The sequence below is a fragment of the Aulonocara sp. 'chitande type north' Nkhata Bay genome, linkage group LG22 (assembly GCF_057382095.1).
Source record: "Aulonocara sp. 'chitande type north' Nkhata Bay isolate Kocher_YH1m ecotype deep benthic linkage group LG22, A_spYH_male_GT1.1, whole genome shotgun sequence".
Classification (NCBI taxonomy): Eukaryota; Metazoa; Chordata; class Actinopteri; order Cichliformes; family Cichlidae; genus Aulonocara; species Aulonocara sp. 'chitande type north' Nkhata Bay.
The window spans coordinates 33,288,718-33,306,702 of NC_141364.1; the positions used below are offsets into that span (position 1 = coordinate 33,288,718).

The 17,985-nt window shown below is 45.5% G+C and overlaps 2 protein-coding genes and 1 non-coding gene across 5 annotated transcripts; 1 reads left to right on the plus strand and 2 right to left on the minus strand.

Annotated features, from left to right (window-relative positions):
• Positions 1 to 359: 359 nt before the first annotated feature.
• LOC147304513 (uncharacterized) lies at positions 360 to 3,888 on the minus strand. Its single transcript, XM_086279362.1, has 6 exons — positions 3,283 to 3,888; positions 1,784 to 1,838; positions 1,558 to 1,599; positions 1,026 to 1,057; positions 699 to 747; positions 360 to 551 (listed from the first exon to the last, which is right to left on the minus strand). The coding sequence occupies exons 1-5, from the start codon at positions 3,595 to 3,597 to the stop codon at positions 742 to 744; spliced, it is 450 nt and encodes a 149-aa protein (XP_086135488.1). The 5' UTR covers positions 3,598 to 3,888; the 3' UTR covers positions 360 to 551; positions 699 to 741.
• LOC147304514 (small nucleolar RNA SNORD52) lies at positions 1,453 to 1,519 on the minus strand. The gene has a single exon (XR_015127051.1). It is a non-coding gene; the product is annotated as a small nucleolar RNA SNORD52 (small nucleolar RNA).
• sacm1la (SAC1 like phosphatidylinositide phosphatase a) lies at positions 3,232 to 17,520 on the plus strand. Of its 3 annotated transcripts, XR_015126797.1 has the most exons (21): positions 3,232 to 3,380; positions 5,457 to 5,554; positions 6,852 to 6,926; positions 7,008 to 7,135; positions 7,774 to 7,923; positions 8,663 to 8,722; positions 8,803 to 8,836; positions 8,924 to 9,025; positions 9,470 to 9,555; positions 9,762 to 9,848; positions 9,936 to 10,004; positions 10,097 to 10,176; positions 11,120 to 11,218; positions 11,291 to 11,429; positions 11,640 to 11,709; positions 11,801 to 11,873; positions 11,964 to 12,057; positions 13,968 to 14,060; positions 14,137 to 14,194; positions 15,524 to 16,555; positions 16,593 to 17,520. XR_015126797.1 is itself a non-coding variant. In XM_086279360.1 (20 exons), exons 1-20 carry the CDS (start codon positions 3,352 to 3,354, stop codon positions 15,658 to 15,660), a joined length of 1,761 nt encoding a protein of 586 aa, XP_086135486.1. In that variant the 5' UTR covers positions 3,232 to 3,351; the 3' UTR covers positions 15,661 to 17,520. The 3 variants fall into 3 exon arrangements, 2 of the variants coding, with proteins under 2 accessions (XP_086135486.1, XP_086135487.1); XM_086279360.1 differs by having other exon boundaries at positions 15,524 to 17,520; XM_086279361.1 differs by lacking the exon at positions 3,232 to 3,380 and adding an exon at positions 3,439 to 3,579 and having other exon boundaries at positions 15,524 to 17,520.
• Positions 17,521 to 17,985: the final 465 nt, after the last annotated feature.

The window sequence follows — 17,985 nt, forward strand, 5'->3', positions numbered from 1 at the left end:
TAGAAATACGTGACCAAGCCGCTTTCAGCTCAGCCTTTTATTCCTTTGCATGAGATCGTTTAATGATGTTGGATAATTTTGCCACATCACTAACATTTAATTCCAGTTTAGCCATGTGCAGCACTTTAATACAGCATTCAGTCACCCATCAGTAAGGTTTCACACATTTATACAAGTAAAATGTTGCACTGATGTGTAAGACAGTAAACCCAAAAGCTGCTTGGGGATTATACAGTTACAACCATCTGATCAGTGCATGAGAAGAACTTATGGCAAAACTGTCACCCACTGATATTAGCTTCCAAAGCACATTGCTCTGAGTTTACTGTGATCAACCCACTGAAGAAAATAGCCATTGGTCCTGTGTGGTCAACCTTTATTGTCCTTAAATACAGTGGTTTAAAAACAAAACAAAAACCACATTCAACATTCACACAGATGAAGACACGTTGCTTAAAGCAATGGAAGACGTGCACTGCTCCAGCTTGATGCTTCCATCAGATGACAGACGAGGCTCTTCAGTGTTGGGAGTGCCACCTCTGCAGTTACACCTGTCAAAGGACAAAAATGAGTGAGACATGTAAGGGGGTGGGGGAACTCATTGTCACAGAGTGTAGTACATCTCCAACTTACAGCACACACACTGCATCTCATACTGCAGCAATGATCATTTGAATAATCCACCTACTCACACCAACCTGCTTTCTCTTCATGAAGGTCATCCAGCTGGGGCTGCTACAGTCATGCCTGACAAGATAACAGTGATGAAATCACAAGCTCTTTCTCATCCATATATTCAGGAAGCGCTCCAGTCTGAGTGTCTCAGTGCGCTGCGAGTAGACTTCAGTTAACATCAGTAGAACCGAATAACTGAATCATCATCGACCAGACTCAGGAAACAGCAGCTCCATTTCAACAAGCTTGGATCATTTGAATACACAGGCTTAGCTGCGATATCTTAGTATAATCTGCTCATGATGAAGTATGGTCACAGGTGACCCAAAATGAACACATTTCTTACTTACAGACATGGAGAGAGCAGCTGTGTGCAGACGAGCTACAAGACAAAAGAAAGCACTATTAGCACCTGACTTATACCAGTGAACACATTCAGGGAAACCATGTGTATGGATGCTTTACCCATTTACTGCAAACACTTCAGACTTGTTACATGACTGTACAACTTCTCCCTGTGAGAAACTATCAGTAAGGTCCCAGATGACTGGGACACTTGTTTCAAACATCTGAAGTATTAAAATGGTAAATATGTTTTTATGTTTTACATGTGCTAAAGTTCAGAGACGGTTAACCAAGTGCATACTTGAGTATGACTACCTTTACTCAAAGCAATGAAACACAAGCTTTAAGTGTTCTTTGTTGGACAGACCTGAAGAAAGCCCAGCCATGATTTAATGTCTGTAATGTGCAGTAAATGGGCTGCTGTGGGTTTTGTGGTCAGTGCACTGTGAAAACAACTTCATGCTTCTCAGAGACTCTAGTCTATGCAATCATCATCCCACATTAAGGCACAGAACAATGTTTAGAGTCCAGGCTTACCCAGAAGAGCCATGTCCAGCAGATAAAACCATGCTGAGGTGCCTGCAGAGTACAAAGGAGAGTTTTAGAACTAGCTCTGATTGTAGCATTCACATGTTAAGAAGTAAAATGCTGTTCAGTGCACTGTGAAAGAGCTTCATTGTGTATTCAGAGACTCTAGTCTTATGAATCATCATATCAGCATACTACTTCCTCCATCACATTAGAGGATCTTTCTAACACTCACCATCAGCTCGCAGCTGCAGACTCCACACTGTTCTGCATCTGCTCTTTGCAGCTTTCTGGAAAGCAGAGGATGCAATTTCCAGTCAGTTTAGTTTTTATATGGTAAACGTTCTAGAGCCATAGTCCATCTTCAGAAAGATCTACTTCACAGCGAGGCCTTAGAGCCCTACGATATTTATTTCCAAGGCTTTAATACATTTTTAAATATACCAGCTTCACTGTGCTAGGGCAGGTAACCGCATCTCACCAGCAGAATTGCTATGTACTGCTCTAATTTGCTTGCTTTGTAAAATGGTATTACCTTACCCCAGTTAACTGCTACATATTTGCACTGATTACAATTTAGATGGAAAAAACGCGTATTTCACCTGCTGCGCACCACGTTGTGTCGATGCGGACATGAGCTGTTAGCTGGACAATTTAGCATTTTAATACTGCCCGATTATAAGGCTTTACTCCAGCATAGCCTAAAACTACGGTAAAGTATCTGATTAATAATAGAAGATTACTCATTCCTACTAATAATTTAAATTAAAATCGACACTGAAAACAGAACCTTTGATGTAATACTCACACTCTTCCCCTAACAGCTTCTCCGGAGGTAGACTCTGCAGATTCACTACCCTAACCCCACTTTTTCTGCACAGAAACGTACAGGACCGCAACGAGGCCAGGCTCCTGGCCACGTGCTGGGCACCTGACCCGCGGATCGCGTGCCGCTCGTCCCTCGCGCTCTGCAGCATGACTCTGACCACAGAGCTCTCCGAATAAACCCTCCATTATCAATTCAGAGGTTAATCTGTCTAAATGCTAAAGCCTTGAACATCAGCTCCTCCTCCTTCCACAGCCAGAACCCAAAGGCTGAGCACGAGCGCGTCCAGGGCTTATATATCCGGGTCCTTCACCGCTACCGGACTTTTGGTGGCCCGAAAAATGCCCGTTTCGGCCTGAATAATGCCTGTTTGGAAGTCAGGCTCCAAAGAAAATGTGAACACTTCATAACGCTGTCAGTTTGTGCAAACAAGCTATGATACACAGATACGATATATTTAAAATACCATACACAAGAGAGCAACGAGATTAAAACAATACACCAAATCTCTCTCCCTCTCTCTCTCTCTCTCTCTCTCTCTCTCTCTCTCACACACACACACACACACACACACACACACACACAATAAATAAACTTAAAAACGATGGGTGGGTTAGTCCACGCTGGGTGCACTTAAATCTAAACCGTGAAGTAGAAACAAGTTATTCATGTAGTCCATAATGCAGACTTTTACCGAAGAAGAAAAAGACTCAGGTGTAAAAGTCCCACTAACCCTTAACCATGTGACGTGCGGCTATTGTTCACACAGCCAGTGACAGTTGCAGCGACCGAACCGGATTAAACTACAAGTACCACCCATCACCACGTCTGTCTCAGGGTGCCAGGTTCGCTGGGTTTGGCGGGAAAAACGTGCACTTCAGGCCCCGCGCCTGCTCTGTGTTTTACACCTCGTATCTGGCAACGCCTGCAGGTCCTCGCATTGCTGTCGTCACTGAGGTCGGGTAGAAGGAGCGAAGATGGCGACTTGCTACGAGAGATACAATTTGTAAGTAGTGTTCATACGGAACAGCGTAGTGTTTCTGTCTGCGGCTTTTCTGCTCACAGCTCCGGTTAAAGACACATAAGACGAGTGGCTGTCCGTGAGAGGTGAAGCAGCTGCGGGGGCTCAGCGGTGCTGGTGGGGTAGATGACACAGCGGCTGAAGTTTGCTGACAGGCTCGGCCGGCGGAGCAGGAACCAGCCAGGTTCCTCTCCACTCTCATTCATAATGAACACTTAGCCAGTGTCGCTGTGTGGAGCCGGCAGCAGCGAGTGTGGGTGAGAGCGCCGACGGGCGCCTTTGGTATTCAGGGAGGCTTCATTCACCCAACGAGCTGCTGCACAGCTGCTCCCTCCGGCTTTAGTGGCACTCCACGGCTGGCAGCTCCTCGACGCGTTTTTAGACGTGCAGGGTTTATATTTACTTGTGAATGTCACTCAGCTGTAAGTGAGCCTAACACTGATAACCGCGGACATGTGACGTTAGCCGTGCGGCAGCTGACAGCTCAGCCCCGGCACACCCTCGATCAAGCCCTTTATTTCAAGTACCCAGCCCTACCGGTCCTGCCTCTGCCTGCAGCGTGTTTTACTTACACGAGTGAAGGTGTTGGGTGTTCCTCAGCCTTTCCCAACACGGAGCAGGTAATGAGGCACAGCTCTGTAGTACGTCACACATGTTAGACAAATGGACCCTCTGAGTTTGGGCCAGTACAGTGAGCACTGGCATAATCTAACTGGGGAAATGCAAAACAAACAAAAACTTTGACAAAGCATCTTTTCAAATAAAGTAATTTGTACATAATTGTCCAGTTATTGACAATAATGCCAGTTTTTCATTTAACCCTGGAGTGCCTCTGTGTACAAAGAGTTGCTGGGTGCACCTTAACCTGATGCATCCCAGCACTGCGGGCCTGGAAGTGTGATTTAGACCAGTCTGCAGTCATGTGTTACTCATCGCACGACTGCTCATTCTAACACTGACAAATGAAAAAGTTGCCTCAGAACAAAACCGTCTGTTTGAAAACTCGTTTCCTGTTTGGTCCACACTGTGGTGGGGGGTCAGAGTTCACCCCCCCACAGTTAAACTCTGTCTATTTTCTGTGTTTTCCACCATGGGGGTCACGTTCACCACCTGATTATTGTGTGTGTGTGTCTTATTGTGCTTCTGATGGCATAGTTTTCAAGGACTACAGATCAAACATGTCCTGATTCACACTTGCCTGTTGTCCACGCTGCGGCTCCTGGCTGTGGGACCTTATTCGGTCTCTTCTCTTTGTTCTTGGTTTTACACTGACTGTCAGTCACAAAGCATATCTCTGCTTATGGCAGCATTAAGTGACCCTGAAACTTTGTTAAATGTGCGTAGGTGTAGATGCTGTGTTTAAACCGTGGCCTGTTCTGTCCTCAGAACAAACCGGAGCAGCGTCCAGTCTGAACCTGTGTGCTGCTCTGGAGGCTACCTGGGGTCACAAAGCAAACATGACTGCAGATGTGCTCTTCTCTCAGATTTCCATCGTACAGAGTGTGGGTTCTGACAGTCTGAGATTTAAATAAAAGCCTCAATTTAGAAAGTTCACTGAAACATTTCCTAATACACAGCATGAAATCAATCTTTAGTTTTGATATTTGTATTTAATACTGGTTTATCACAACATCGTGCTCCTGGCATCGTAGGTTTTGGTATCAGTTGAGCTTTTGTTTAAGAGGAAGATGGCTGGAGTTCCTCTGCCAACGTGTTTGTCATTATTTAATTAAAGACAAGGAAAGTGTCCGTCACAGAAAACGAGCAGCGGAGCTTTGTAGAGTGAAAGATGACGTCAGACAAGTTGTTTGTTCTCAGCTGACAACGGCAGAAATATTGTGTTTCCAGGGACATGTGACTAAGAAAACTAGCACTAAAGGACCAAAGGGGCCGTTTTTGACATTTCAATGATCTTTGGTTGTAGTTGAGTGATTGTTTGAAGTATAATCAGCATTAACCGTTCATGCTGTTGAATAATTGACATTGTTGACTAAACACCTCCTGGCTATATTTTCATGCGCGACTGAAAATTTCCTCTTTCCTCCCGTTTCCCTCTCCCAGGCACACGACCCCTGAGAAGTTCTTCATCGAGGCCTGCGATGAGGGTGCCGATGCTGTGCTGGCAATCGACAGGGTCTCGAACGAGATGACCCTCACAGGTAGGCTGTGTTCGAAAGTGCTGAGCATCGCTTATGATCCAAAGACGCTGTCGTTGAGACGTGCCTCAGTTTGGACGTTGTTTGCTAATCACATCTAAAGAACTTTCTGACATTCTCAGACTGTATGAGAATAACAAACTGGGTGTCCTGACACATGATATACATGTTTACAACCTGATTTACACGATTCAAGAGTGTTAGCCTGCATGCAGTAACTACATGTCACTGTTACAGGGATATAAGAGGCTTAGACGGTGAGCCTTACTGCCCTGTGTGTGCATGCATGTGTACATCAGGACTGCTGTCCAAGCTAAGCTCAGTCACACTCCTGAGCCCGTCCTCAGAGGAAGTAGACGTCTACTGTGACACACGCGCGCACAGACACACGTGCACACAGACACACACACACGCGCACACAGACACACACACACACGCGCACACAGACACACACAGACACAGACACACGCGCACGCACGCACGCACACACAGACACGCACGCACACACACACAGACACACACGCGCACACAGACACACACGCGCACACACTCGCACACACACACACGCGCACACACTCGCACACACACACACGCGCACACAGACACACACACACACACACGCGCACACAGACACACGCACACGCACACACAGACACAGGCACACGCGCACACAGACACACACACGCGCGCACACAGACACACACACGCGCACACACAGACACACACACGCACACACACAGACACACACACGCACACACACAGACACACACGCGCACAGACACGCACACGCGCACACAGACACACACACGCGCACACACACACACACAGACACGCACACACGCGCACACACACACACAGACACACACACACGCGCACACACACACACAGACACACACACGCGCACACAGACACACACACACGCGCACACACACACACAGACACGCACACACGCGCACACAGACGCACACGCACACACACAGACACACACACACTGCTTCTAAAGGTTGAGGTCAACTTTGTAGAACCCCTCTGGACTTGTATGTTGTGGTGACTCGAGTACAGCATCCAGCACAGGTGTACTCTGTGTGAATTTAAAGGCCTCTGATGCTTCACGAATGGCCGTCACTTCTTTGTGATGAAGAGGTTTTCTCTTCAGACAAAAGCAGCTGGCCCTTCTGTGTACTCGTCCACAAATACGAACAATATGTTGCAGTGAGCTGAAGCCTTGTGTGCAGGCCCATGTCAGACACTGAGACGGAGGATTCAGAGGAATAAAATCAAACCTTTGTTCCTGTCACAGGTAAAAAGGACGTTCCTCCCTCTGCAGTTACCAGGCCTATCTGTGGCATCATGGGAACTATCCGCCTGGTAGCAGGTATGTAGCACACACGCGCGTCACTGCTGTCCGAGCTGCTCTTTGAAGCTGTGCAGTAAAACGCTTCTGCTTCCACCGCAGGGATGTACCTCGTTGTCATCACCAGGAAGAGAAATGTCGGCAGCCTTCTGGGCCACGCTGTGTGGAAGGCTGCGGACTTTGACGTGATCTCTTATAAGAAGACGGTGCTGCATCTGTCTGAGATACAGGTCGGTAAGAATGGATCACTGATCCCGAAGGAAATTCAAACGTGCTGTGGCAAGAAAACATTTATGGAAAAAAGAGAAAAGCTCATTAAAAAGCATACGCTGTACGCTCGTGTGCAGCAAACATTTAGCATGTTCTGTGTTTCTTTTGTTGTGTTTTTCTTCGGTGCGTGCTCACTCGCTCTGTGTGAGATTAATCCACACACACGGCTGGTAGCGCAGCCCGTGCTGCTGTCGCCGTAGTCTGCTCATTTTAATAGGACACCGTGTTCTGAAACGACACCAATAAACTTTGTTAGTCAGTGTAGGAATAGCAACAGGGACAGACGGTGGTAAGCCAGTAACACTCTTTGTTTCCGTAAGTAGTTTTGCTCTGACATCAGCCCAGCTGTGATGCAGCGATTCAGAAAAGCTAAACTGGAGGCGCCCCGAACGCCGTCAGGCTAAAGCAGAGCCTGATTCGATGACCCGACCTGTAAGAGACAGATGTGCGTGCTGTTTTTAAAACAGAGCTGAAATGTCCGTACCTGACAGACTGTCGCGTTTGGCTGGTGAATCGCCTAACAATGTAGAATTTGTGACATGCAGCAAAGTGACCTGTCATGAGCTTTCCTGCCATCTAAACGTCTTTCCTTTCCTAGTCTCAGGAGAATAAGACCTTCCTCTCTATGCTGAACAATGTGCTGACCACGGACGGCTTCTACTTCTGCACCGACTTCGACCTGACGCACACGCTGCAGCGGCTCGCCAACACCAGCCCTGACTTCCAGGAGATGAGTCTGCTTGAGAGGGTGAAACATGTGGTCTTAATAGCTGTTAGCAGCCGATGCACTCAGTGTAACACAGACAGGTGACTTTGAACTGGTCTAGTGGACAATATGAAGGCTCTGGTATGGTTAATAAGAGAGGTAAGTGCAGCTTCAAGCTGAGACGCAGCTCTGCAGACGTGGCGTTTGCTCTGAGCGAGCAGGTGAGGTGGAGATAAAATGAGCGTGACAGTGTGTGAGTGAACATGCAAGGAGCAGTGGTAGTGAAGGCAGGTGAGTTTAAATACCTGTGACACTATCCACTGTAACAGGTGGTGCACAAGAGAGGTGAAGAACAGGGTGCAGGCAGGGTGGAGCGGCTGAAGTCTGGTGTCGGGGTGGTGTGTGAAAGGGAAGGTTTACAACCTGCTGTGATGGCGGATATATGGGACGAAGGAGGATGAAGATGCAGCTGCCAGGCAGGAGGAACAGAGGAAGACCTCAGAGGAGGTTCGTGGATGCAGTGAAGGGTGGAGTGACAGGAGCGTGCTGGGATGGGAGGAGCTAAAGGGAGCAGCTGAAAGAATACTTCTCAAAATAAAATCTTTTGTGTTTTGCTGTATTTATTGCTCGAGGTTTTTATTTATCGGTCAAGTGTTCACAGTAGCATTTTAGTTATTTTTAAATCGCACATCCTTAATTTGACATTTGTGTCCAACTTAAATGCAACATTAGTGTAAAGTCTTCCTCAGTGTCATGTGTTGATGCTTGTGGTTATTTTCAGGCTGATCAGAGGTTTGTGTGGAACGGGAACCTGCTGAGGGAGCTGGCTGGGCAGCCCGAGGTGACCTGAGCCTCACTTACACTGATGCATGTGTTTGTACTTGTTGTGCTTAATTACTGACCTTCACTGTCTCTCCATAGCTTCACAAGTTTGCCCTTCCCGTCATCCATGGATGTATCCTTTGCACTGAATGTGAAAGTTTTTTTTTTTTCTTCATAAAATCGTAAGCGAAGCCTTTTTTCTTTGACCGACCCGGTTCAGTCATCGTCATGAAACCGTGCCGTATAAACGGGAAGATCTTTGAGTGGATCCTCATATCGAGGAGAAGCTGCTTCCGGGCTGGCGTCAGATACTACGTGAGAGGTAAAAGCCTCGGAGCTGAGACTTTTCTTAAAGAGCAGCTGTTCTGCTAATTTTCACACCCATCATTTTATTCGCTGGGTGACCTAGAGGGGCTTTGCATAACCAGTTCAAACTAATCCTTCTTTGTCACGTACTGAGCACTGGCGCATCATCCTCTGTCTAATGTTAGCTGCTTGGCTGTTCCTTATAAACTGTCAGTATGAAGAATGGAACCTTTGTCCAGCCTAAACCCTGGGCTTGAGCTCATAGGGATTACTTGCACATACCTCCTGACCTCATTGTTTCAAACTAATGTGACCAGTGTAACAGTCTGTACTGAGCGGCGGACAGTAATGAAGGGCACCCTGTGTGCCCTGCTGTGTGGCAGTATCACCATGCTGCACCGTGCAGCAGCAGACGGTGCTCCTGAGTGTGGCTGCTGACCGACGGTGTGTGTGTCCACAGGCATCGACTCTGAAGGCCATGCTGCCAACTTTGTGGAGAGTGAGCAGATCGTTTTGTATGAGGGAGCAAAGGCTTCATTTGTGCAGGTAAGTTTCAGGGTTCATCATATCAGCGATGTTTTTACTGTTTGCATCGAGGATCATTTATTAGATGTGTTAGCCCTGCGTCACACTCTGTGCTGCCTCCTATGGCGGCTGGGGCAGAGTCCCGCCCCCTGCGACCCTGCTGAGGACCAGCTGATGAGAACGGATGGTATTTCACAGCGTTTTTTCTTTTTCTTTGAAACAACCAGACACGAGGCTCGATGCCCTTTTACTGGAGTCAGAGACCCAACCTCAGATACAAACCCAAACCTATAATCAGCAAAACCACAAATCATGTAAGCTGATCTTTCTGCACATCCACGTGTTCGTTTCAATCACGTGAAATGGAAATCTTATGCTAACGTAATGGAAATGTTGTACAGATGGACGGCTTCCAGAGGCATTTCGACTCTCAGCTCCTCATCTATGGGAAGCAAACGATTCTGAACCTGGTGAGCCGTCCTCCTTTCCTTAGTCTCTTACTGGTAAACAGAAGCACTCAGGAGACCAGTCTGACCAGTCTGTTCGTCTTCTTCCTGCTCAGGTGAATCAGAAGGGCTCAGAGAAGCCACTGGAGCAGGCCTTTGATAGGATGGTGTCTGGCATGAATAATGATATGCTCAAGTAAGTGTCACCCTGTGTTTTTTACTGGTCACTGAGTCGCCGTTAGCTTAATCAACCAGGTTCAGCAGTTTGACCTTCCTCATCAAAAGTGTTTGATAAACTATTGTTTTATTGATTAACGACACTGGTGCTGCATCAGTTTTAGTTGTTCTACAAACCTTTTCAGTAGAGGTGGGAATCACCATACATCCCACGATACGATATTATCACAATACTTAACGCACGATACGATATTATCACAATACTTAACGCACGATACGATATTATTGAGATTTTTTTTTAAATATTTTGCAGTATTCAGATTCTGTACATAAAGGTAAACTTTATCAATATTCATTTTATCTAATAACAAAGTCTCACACTCAGTCTTTCTCTCATTTCAGTTTTATTGTTGACAAACTGAACGGTTTGTATTACAGTCTAGTCCAACTTAACTGAATGCAACCATCTGGTACAATTACAGCTATTCTGAACTATGCAATATGAAAACTATGCAGCCCCTTCAGCAACTGAAGAATTTGAAAGTAAATTAAAACAAAATATAATTTTACATTAAATAAAAAAGTTTTAAACTTAATTAAAATAAAACATGTCTTAAATTAAAATAAGTAAACTGTCATGTTTATTGCTGTTAAACACATTTGGACAGTGAAGGAATGTCAGGATTCTTGCTCAGAAAAAGGATCAACATGCTCTGAAGTCAGAGCACAAAAACCTTTTTTTTTGTAACAAAATATCGATTTCTGCTGTCCCTGTATCGATACATTATTAGCAAACAAAATATCACGATACTACACAGTATCGATTTTTTTTCCCCACCCCTACTTTTCAGTCGGTGTGCTGTGACAAGCTTTCAAAGATTTAGTCTTCGTTTTGTTTTGTAGCAGTCTGCCCTCCAGTTGTCTCCTTTATAATCTACAGTGTGACCCACTCCTGTCCACAGATACATAGCCTTCGACTTCCACAAAGAGTGCAGCCACATGAGGTGGGACCGTCTCCAGATCCTAGTGGATGCTGTTGCTGACAAGCAAGAGGAATACGGGTAACAAAATGAGCAGCTGCTCTTTGCTAATGTCGAGCAGTTCGCTGTGATGACGTGCGTGTGCGTGTGTAGGTACTTCATGGTGAACTCGGAGGGAAAGACGGTGGCCCAGCAGAAAGGCGTATTCCGCAGTAACTGCATGGACTGCCTGGACAGGACCAACGTCATCCAGAGCCTGCTGGCTCGCCGCTCGCTGCAGTCTCAGCTCCAGGTATTTAAGGTCACAGCTGCCAGTCGTACTGTGTGGTGTAATGCTGCAGTGCAGGACGGCGCTACGCTCGCACGTCTGCCCCGTTGGTTTGTAATGGTTTTAGCGTAGAGAGCAGACTGTATGTACATGAAATAAGCTGGTGGACTTGGCCAGTTTGGGAAGGTGCAGTTTCAGAAGAGTCGCACAGGTGTTGTTGCTGTGTCTCCACAGAGGATGGGGGTTCTGAATGTGGGGCAGCGCATTGAAGAGCAGGCCGAGTTTGAAAAGATCTACAAGAACGGTAGGATACTCTGTTAGCACAGCTGCATGTGCAGTGTGATTGGTAGAAACTGTAGCCTCATGTTGTTTTTGTGTGTGTGCTCTCTAACCAGCATGGGCTGACAATGCCAATGCATGCGCTGTACAGTACGCAGGAACTGGAGCCTTAAAAACAGACTTCACAAGGTACCGTAGCATCCACACTGACTAGCATGTACTCAGCCTTGGTTCTGCTGCTCTGATGACTGCTGTTTAACCAGAGTTCATCTCTTTCAGGACAGGGAAGCGGACCAGGTGGGGGCTGCTGATGGACGGCTGGAACTCGATGATCCGTTATTACAAAAACAACTTCTCTGATGGATTCAGACAGGTGTGAAAGCTATTACACACTTTGTCACTTAAGAAACAAGTTTAGTGTCAGAACAACAGATCATTGGAGTCTTGATTCTGAAAAAGTTTGGACTCTGTGTCGAATATTAACGGTCTAAGGCATCATCTGAGACATCGCTAACTCTGAACTTAGAGATGGCACGATACCACTTTTTTTATGTCCGACACCAATATCATAAATTTGGATATCGGCCGATACCGATATGAATCCGATATAGTGTTGTTGTTTTTTTTTAAATCAATAAAATTGTTTTTTAATATCTTGCTGCATTTTGTATAAGTTCATACTCAAGTTTAACTAAACAACAACACTAAAGCTATTCTGTTATACCTGTATGTAAAAACACACTGCACCCAAAATATTTCATAGTTCAGCAAAACTGATCAATCTAATAAACTTAAACCTGCTCCATCCTCCCTACTCTGGTATTTTAAAGAGTACTTACCAGAAATATTAAACAACCTAACTAACAGGGCTGCAAACTCCCAGCAAAAAAATAAAATAGGGAACCACCCCCGCCCTCCACCTCATGATGCTTAATCGACATAATCAACTTTAATTTAATGCACATGTAAAAAAAAAAATGCACAGAAATCAATTATTTTTCAAGAATAATTAAACAGATTCAACATCTTTCTTCAACAGAACTGCAGACTGCACAGATGGTTCCCAAAGGAAAAAGTACTATAGCTTACTAGGGTATATTAGACTTAACAGTTACTATATACAGTAATGGACTTCTATATATTTTACATCAGATTAAAACTTTGGGTGTCAGATTCAGATAATTATTTATTAAAAGCTCGACATTGTAAATGAGAATAAGAAAGAAAAGTATGTCTTTGTGCCCCCTTTTCCCTGTTCATGCCCTATCGGCCCCCCGGCTAAACTTTGCTAGATCCGCCCCTGCACAGTTACGTCAGCTGTAGAAAAAGATCCTGGTGTAGAAAGTAATATTAAATAAATTCTAACAACAGCTGATCAAGCTTAAACGTGCTGCTGTTGTTCAGCCGCTGGTTTCCTCTTTCTGGCGCAAAAACAAAGAAGAGAGACGATCAGCTGATCATTGATCAGTTTCATGATTGAAGTAGCAGCAGGAGAGAGAGAGAGGCAGTCGCTCCATATATCGGTTGGTAAGCTTAACGCTGGAATGCTTTACAAACATTCAGAGATGAACTTACACACTTGCTTTACTTCTCTCTGGGATCACTTCCTCAGAGATGAAATGCCGGTTTGGTAGTGAGGCTACAAACACACAGCCGCTCTATCACGTGACCACACTGCTGCGACGACGCTCATACGGTTATGAGCAGAGTTACGCCGTGTAGTTTAGTGAGGTGCTTTTTTGATATTTAATGGATCGGATTACATCTTTTATTTCTCTCTGATATCCGATCCAGTCATTTACGTCAGTATCAGACCGATACGTAATATCGGATCGGTCCATCTCTACTCTGAAGCCGAAGTTCAGAGGAGACGAGCAGAACGTTCTCTATGGAAACACATAAATGACTGTTGCCTCACAGCAGGATGGTCCTGAGTTCAGTTCCTCCAGCAGGTCTTTCTGTGTGGAGCATGTTCTCTCCAGCTTCCTCCCACAGTCCACAGACATGCAGTTAGTGGGGACAGGTTAACTGGTAACTCTAAGTTGCCCATAGGTCTGAATGGTTATCTGTTAGCCCTGTGACAGACTGGTAACGGCGCCCATGAGACTGCTGAGATAGCCCCACCCCCTGTGGATGGAGGGTGGCACTGGTTAACGACAGACTTGCCTTCTTAAATACAACCGGGTCCACATTCACCGGCTCTGCTTTGGCTTATTTGTTGCAGAAATGAGCTGTGATGCAGCCACGTTCAGATTTATGCATGTGCGTTGTTGCTGGTTTCAGGACTCCATCGACCTGTTCCTGGGTAACTTTGCCGTCGATGAGTCGGACGGACCCACTCCGCTTCGTGTGCAAAAGGACTGGAAGTTCCTCACAGTCAGTATATCAGCACCGTGTCCTGTCGTCACCAGCAGCAGGACGTTGTGACTAACTCGTGTTTTTATTTTTGCAGCTGCCCATCATTATGCTGGTGGCATTTTCCATGTGCATTGTCTGTCTTCTCATGGCTGGTATGTACAACTGCTGATCCTTAATCCTGTTTAGTTTGGTACAGACGAGCACTGTCCAGTTCTAAAGCACTTGTTTTATTCAGTATGAAGTGAGTGACTGAGCTCATTGAGCACTTGGTGTAATTCCCAGGCTATAGATGAATCCAGGGTTTAACTATAGATGGTATAAATGATGGACGTAGTTTTCAGCTCATCATGCAGCTTGACCCAAACTTGCATTATTTTAATGGCTATCAAGGGGTGATGTGTGTGCTCTGGTAAATGCATGGGCGTTTTGAAGCACTCGCAGCACTTTAACAACAAGCCCTTCACTTCTAACATGACACTGAGGCACCCCCATGGATGCCCAAGCATACTTTGACATGCAGGCAAAAGCTGCTGGAGATTGAGCTGCTCATGCTCTGATTGGTCATCCACATCCTGAGCCACAGCTGGCCCGTGGTTGCAAAAAGACTTCTTTTGGAAAACAGCACCCTGACAAACAGAAAGTCCAATGATCTAAGGACACCATCATCATGCTGGTGTCAGCCTCAGTCACAGCTGCTTGCAACAATGTAAACACTCACCATCAAAATACTCCGCTGACGTCACACTAGCTACATCCATCTTTTTACTGCCTGTGGATTTATCAGAGATACTGAGCTTAAATAGGTCAGTATTAAAGGACCAACGTGTCTCGATACAACTGGAAAGAAGCACAACCAGTCAGCACTGAAACATGCATGTTGATGGTGCAACATCCAGTTCTTATCAAATAGTTTTATGCATCAGAGACAGCCGTCGTGCTTGTTTAGGAAAGTGTTTGTCAGCCCTCCACTGTGTAATATGAGTATCAAACAGGCCTCGTGTGAACATCTTCAGGATTTTGGTAACTTTATCTCAGATCTTTTTAAGTTCAACCAGAACAGCTTCACAAGCTTTGTTGCTGTTGTTTAGTAAAAGTAGTCACCAAACTACACGTTGAAGCAACAGTTACAGTCTTCATGTAAAATATGGTCCAGACTTCTGCAGCTTCAGGTTCCATTTCTGTCTGGATAAAGTCTCTCGCTGCCTCCTTTCTTTTTCCAGATTGCACTAATTGCATCGTACTTTTAAAGGCGAGCTTAAAGAATATTCCTGATATTTGTTAATAATTAATATAATCTTATTCTTTGCTTTGAATTTGTTCTGCAAAACATTTCAGGGTGAGAATCCAACCGCACACTTGGCCGAAGGGATCAAAGCTGTGTCGTGAAAGCAGCTCGTTAGAAGCTGCTTGGTTTACAGAGTAACAGCCTAAAAGTGTTCCTGATGATGATGATGATGAGATGTCTGCTGTCTGCCTTCCAGGTGATACATGGACAGAGACCCTGGCTTATGTGATGTTCTGGGGTGCTGCAAGTGCAATTACAGCCACTATCATCCTGTTTAATGGCCAAGACTTTGTGGACGCCCCCAAGTTGGTTCACAAGGAGAAGATGGACTAAGTGTGCGCTTGTGTGTGTGTGTGAGGATGAGCTGGGTCCGGCGGGCTCGTATACCTCATCATCTTCACCTTCGGCAGGTCTGGAGTCCAGGCTGACCTGCCGCCTCCGTGTTGCCCTCTGGACTTTCTCATACAAAACAGTGTCTGTCTTCTGTCTGCAGCACATGTGACCACCTTCAGTTGTACTGCACACACGTGCTTTTCATCTAATTTCGTTTCCCTTGGTCCCCAGGCTTTAGTTTGCCGTTGGTTTAGCTAGCTGGGTTTCGTTGGTGTTGGTTGTTTCCATGACTACACTACCACTGTGTTTCCCTTTGTTTGGGCTTGTTTGTGCTTTCTTTCCCCGTACGTTAGCTTCAGCAGTCGTGGCGATGAAACATGCAGATATTAAAACCTATGTTGTATTGCAATGAAAAGTATGCACTCTGGAAGTTTTGAATGTAATGAGCCTTACTTGTGTATTAATTATATAACTATGTGGCCAATCTGTCTTCCTATGAAGCGACCTTAGAAAAGCGCCGGTGACCTTGTTCTTTGTAGAAGCACAAACTGTGGCCGCACACACCTGTGACAGAGCCGTCAGTGGTAAACGTTTGGCTTCAGGGTTACAGGCTTGATTTGCTCCATTTCAGCTTTATACAGGGTCAAGAATGAGACCATCTGAGCCACCTGCAGGTGACCACAGCGCACTACAGCGTACTGCTTTATGTGTGATGGCACGATATCATCATTGGGTTTGGGCCTCCATGGCTGAGGCTTGCCTTGGTGATCAAACGTGCCCTCGGTCTTTGTGCATGTTTCGCTAGCTTAAATGAATGCCAGGAACCAAAGTTTCTGGCAAAAGTTCGACAGTATCCAGGCGGTCATGTTGTCCTCTTCACCTGCAGTGGTTTCAGGTTGACCTGCAGCAGCATGTCTGCATCGCTGTTGCAGGTTTTCAGAGCTGGTGCTGGATGTAGCGGAAAAATGATAACCTTTTCCCAAATACTGTCAGGTGTGACAGAGTAAGGTTCTTACTGTAGTTTGAGAATACCAAATGATTTAGTTGCTAAAACATTCTGTGGATTTATTCTTAAGGTGCAGCTTTCTTGGTCATTAACCCAGGACACCATCTTAAACCAGTCGTTACCTTGGTTTTGGTCCTCGTTCGTTCGAGATGAGGCACAGGGTCACACTTCATCACGTGTCCACGACCCGAGATCACTCGTTCCCGTGGAGCTGCCAGTGAGCTCAAATGTTCGGTCTAGCTACTTCTTCACCAGCTTATACAGTATGCAATCAGCTGTGAACTCTGGACACATCCTTGTGTATTTTGAACAGGACATTTGTATTAGAGTAGACTGAGCGATGGTTTGATCTGAACGCTGCAGCTCTCGGTCTTTCCTGCACCTGCAGCGATCTGACGGGTCCGTACTGTCTTCTGTCCAACAGTGGACTCAGTGACAGGGGCTCAATATGTGGTTCGTGTGTTTTCACGGCTCGGCAGCGAGTCACGCTCGTTTTCTTTATTTCATGTTGTGGTTTTAGAGAAATGCGACAAACACATTTCAGAAACATTTGTCATGTTAGGACATAATAACAAGATTCTCTCTTTTCTGATCTTTAATACTCTGTAAGCTCTCTGAGTAGTACGCACATCGTCTCTCCACACAGACGATGATCTCTGTGAAGTACAGCTGACTTTGGTGTTTTTATGTCTGACTGTTGCTGATAATCGTCACATATTAGGAACACTGGGAGTGTACGACTAAACAACACGTCCTGTCTCTGTTTTGTGGTGGAAAATGATCTCGTGCTTCTTCAGCACTCTCCTTCCAGGACCAGACTTTGTTAATAAACTGAACACGCAGATGTTACAGCACCTTTGAGCTTCTGGAGTTTCATTTATCGTTTCTTTTCTTTGTGAAATAGAAAGGAAAGCAGGGACGGACACATGGGAGGCTTTGTACGGGACATTAACGTCAGATCAGGTGAAAGTACTTCTTACTAAGGGTTTTAGGAACAGACTCGCTCAGTGTCCGTTTAAAAAAACAACCTTTATGGTTCATTTACAGGCTCCGTTTACGTTTGTTGGGGCTTCATCGTTTAAAAATGGAGCACACAAATGATTGAAGATGAAAGCAGCAGCCTGTAAAAAGGTTCTATGTTTGTAAGCAGCAGCAACAGAAATGTAGTTCACGGGGCTTGAAGGCCGATGCCTCTGTGGGAACGCTGTGTTGGAGCAGAATTACATCTAGTGTGGAGGTACTGTGACTTTTCTTGGATCTCTTTATAAACAATATCAGGCCAGTTTCACACAATCTGATAAAAATAAAAGTCAAAAAAT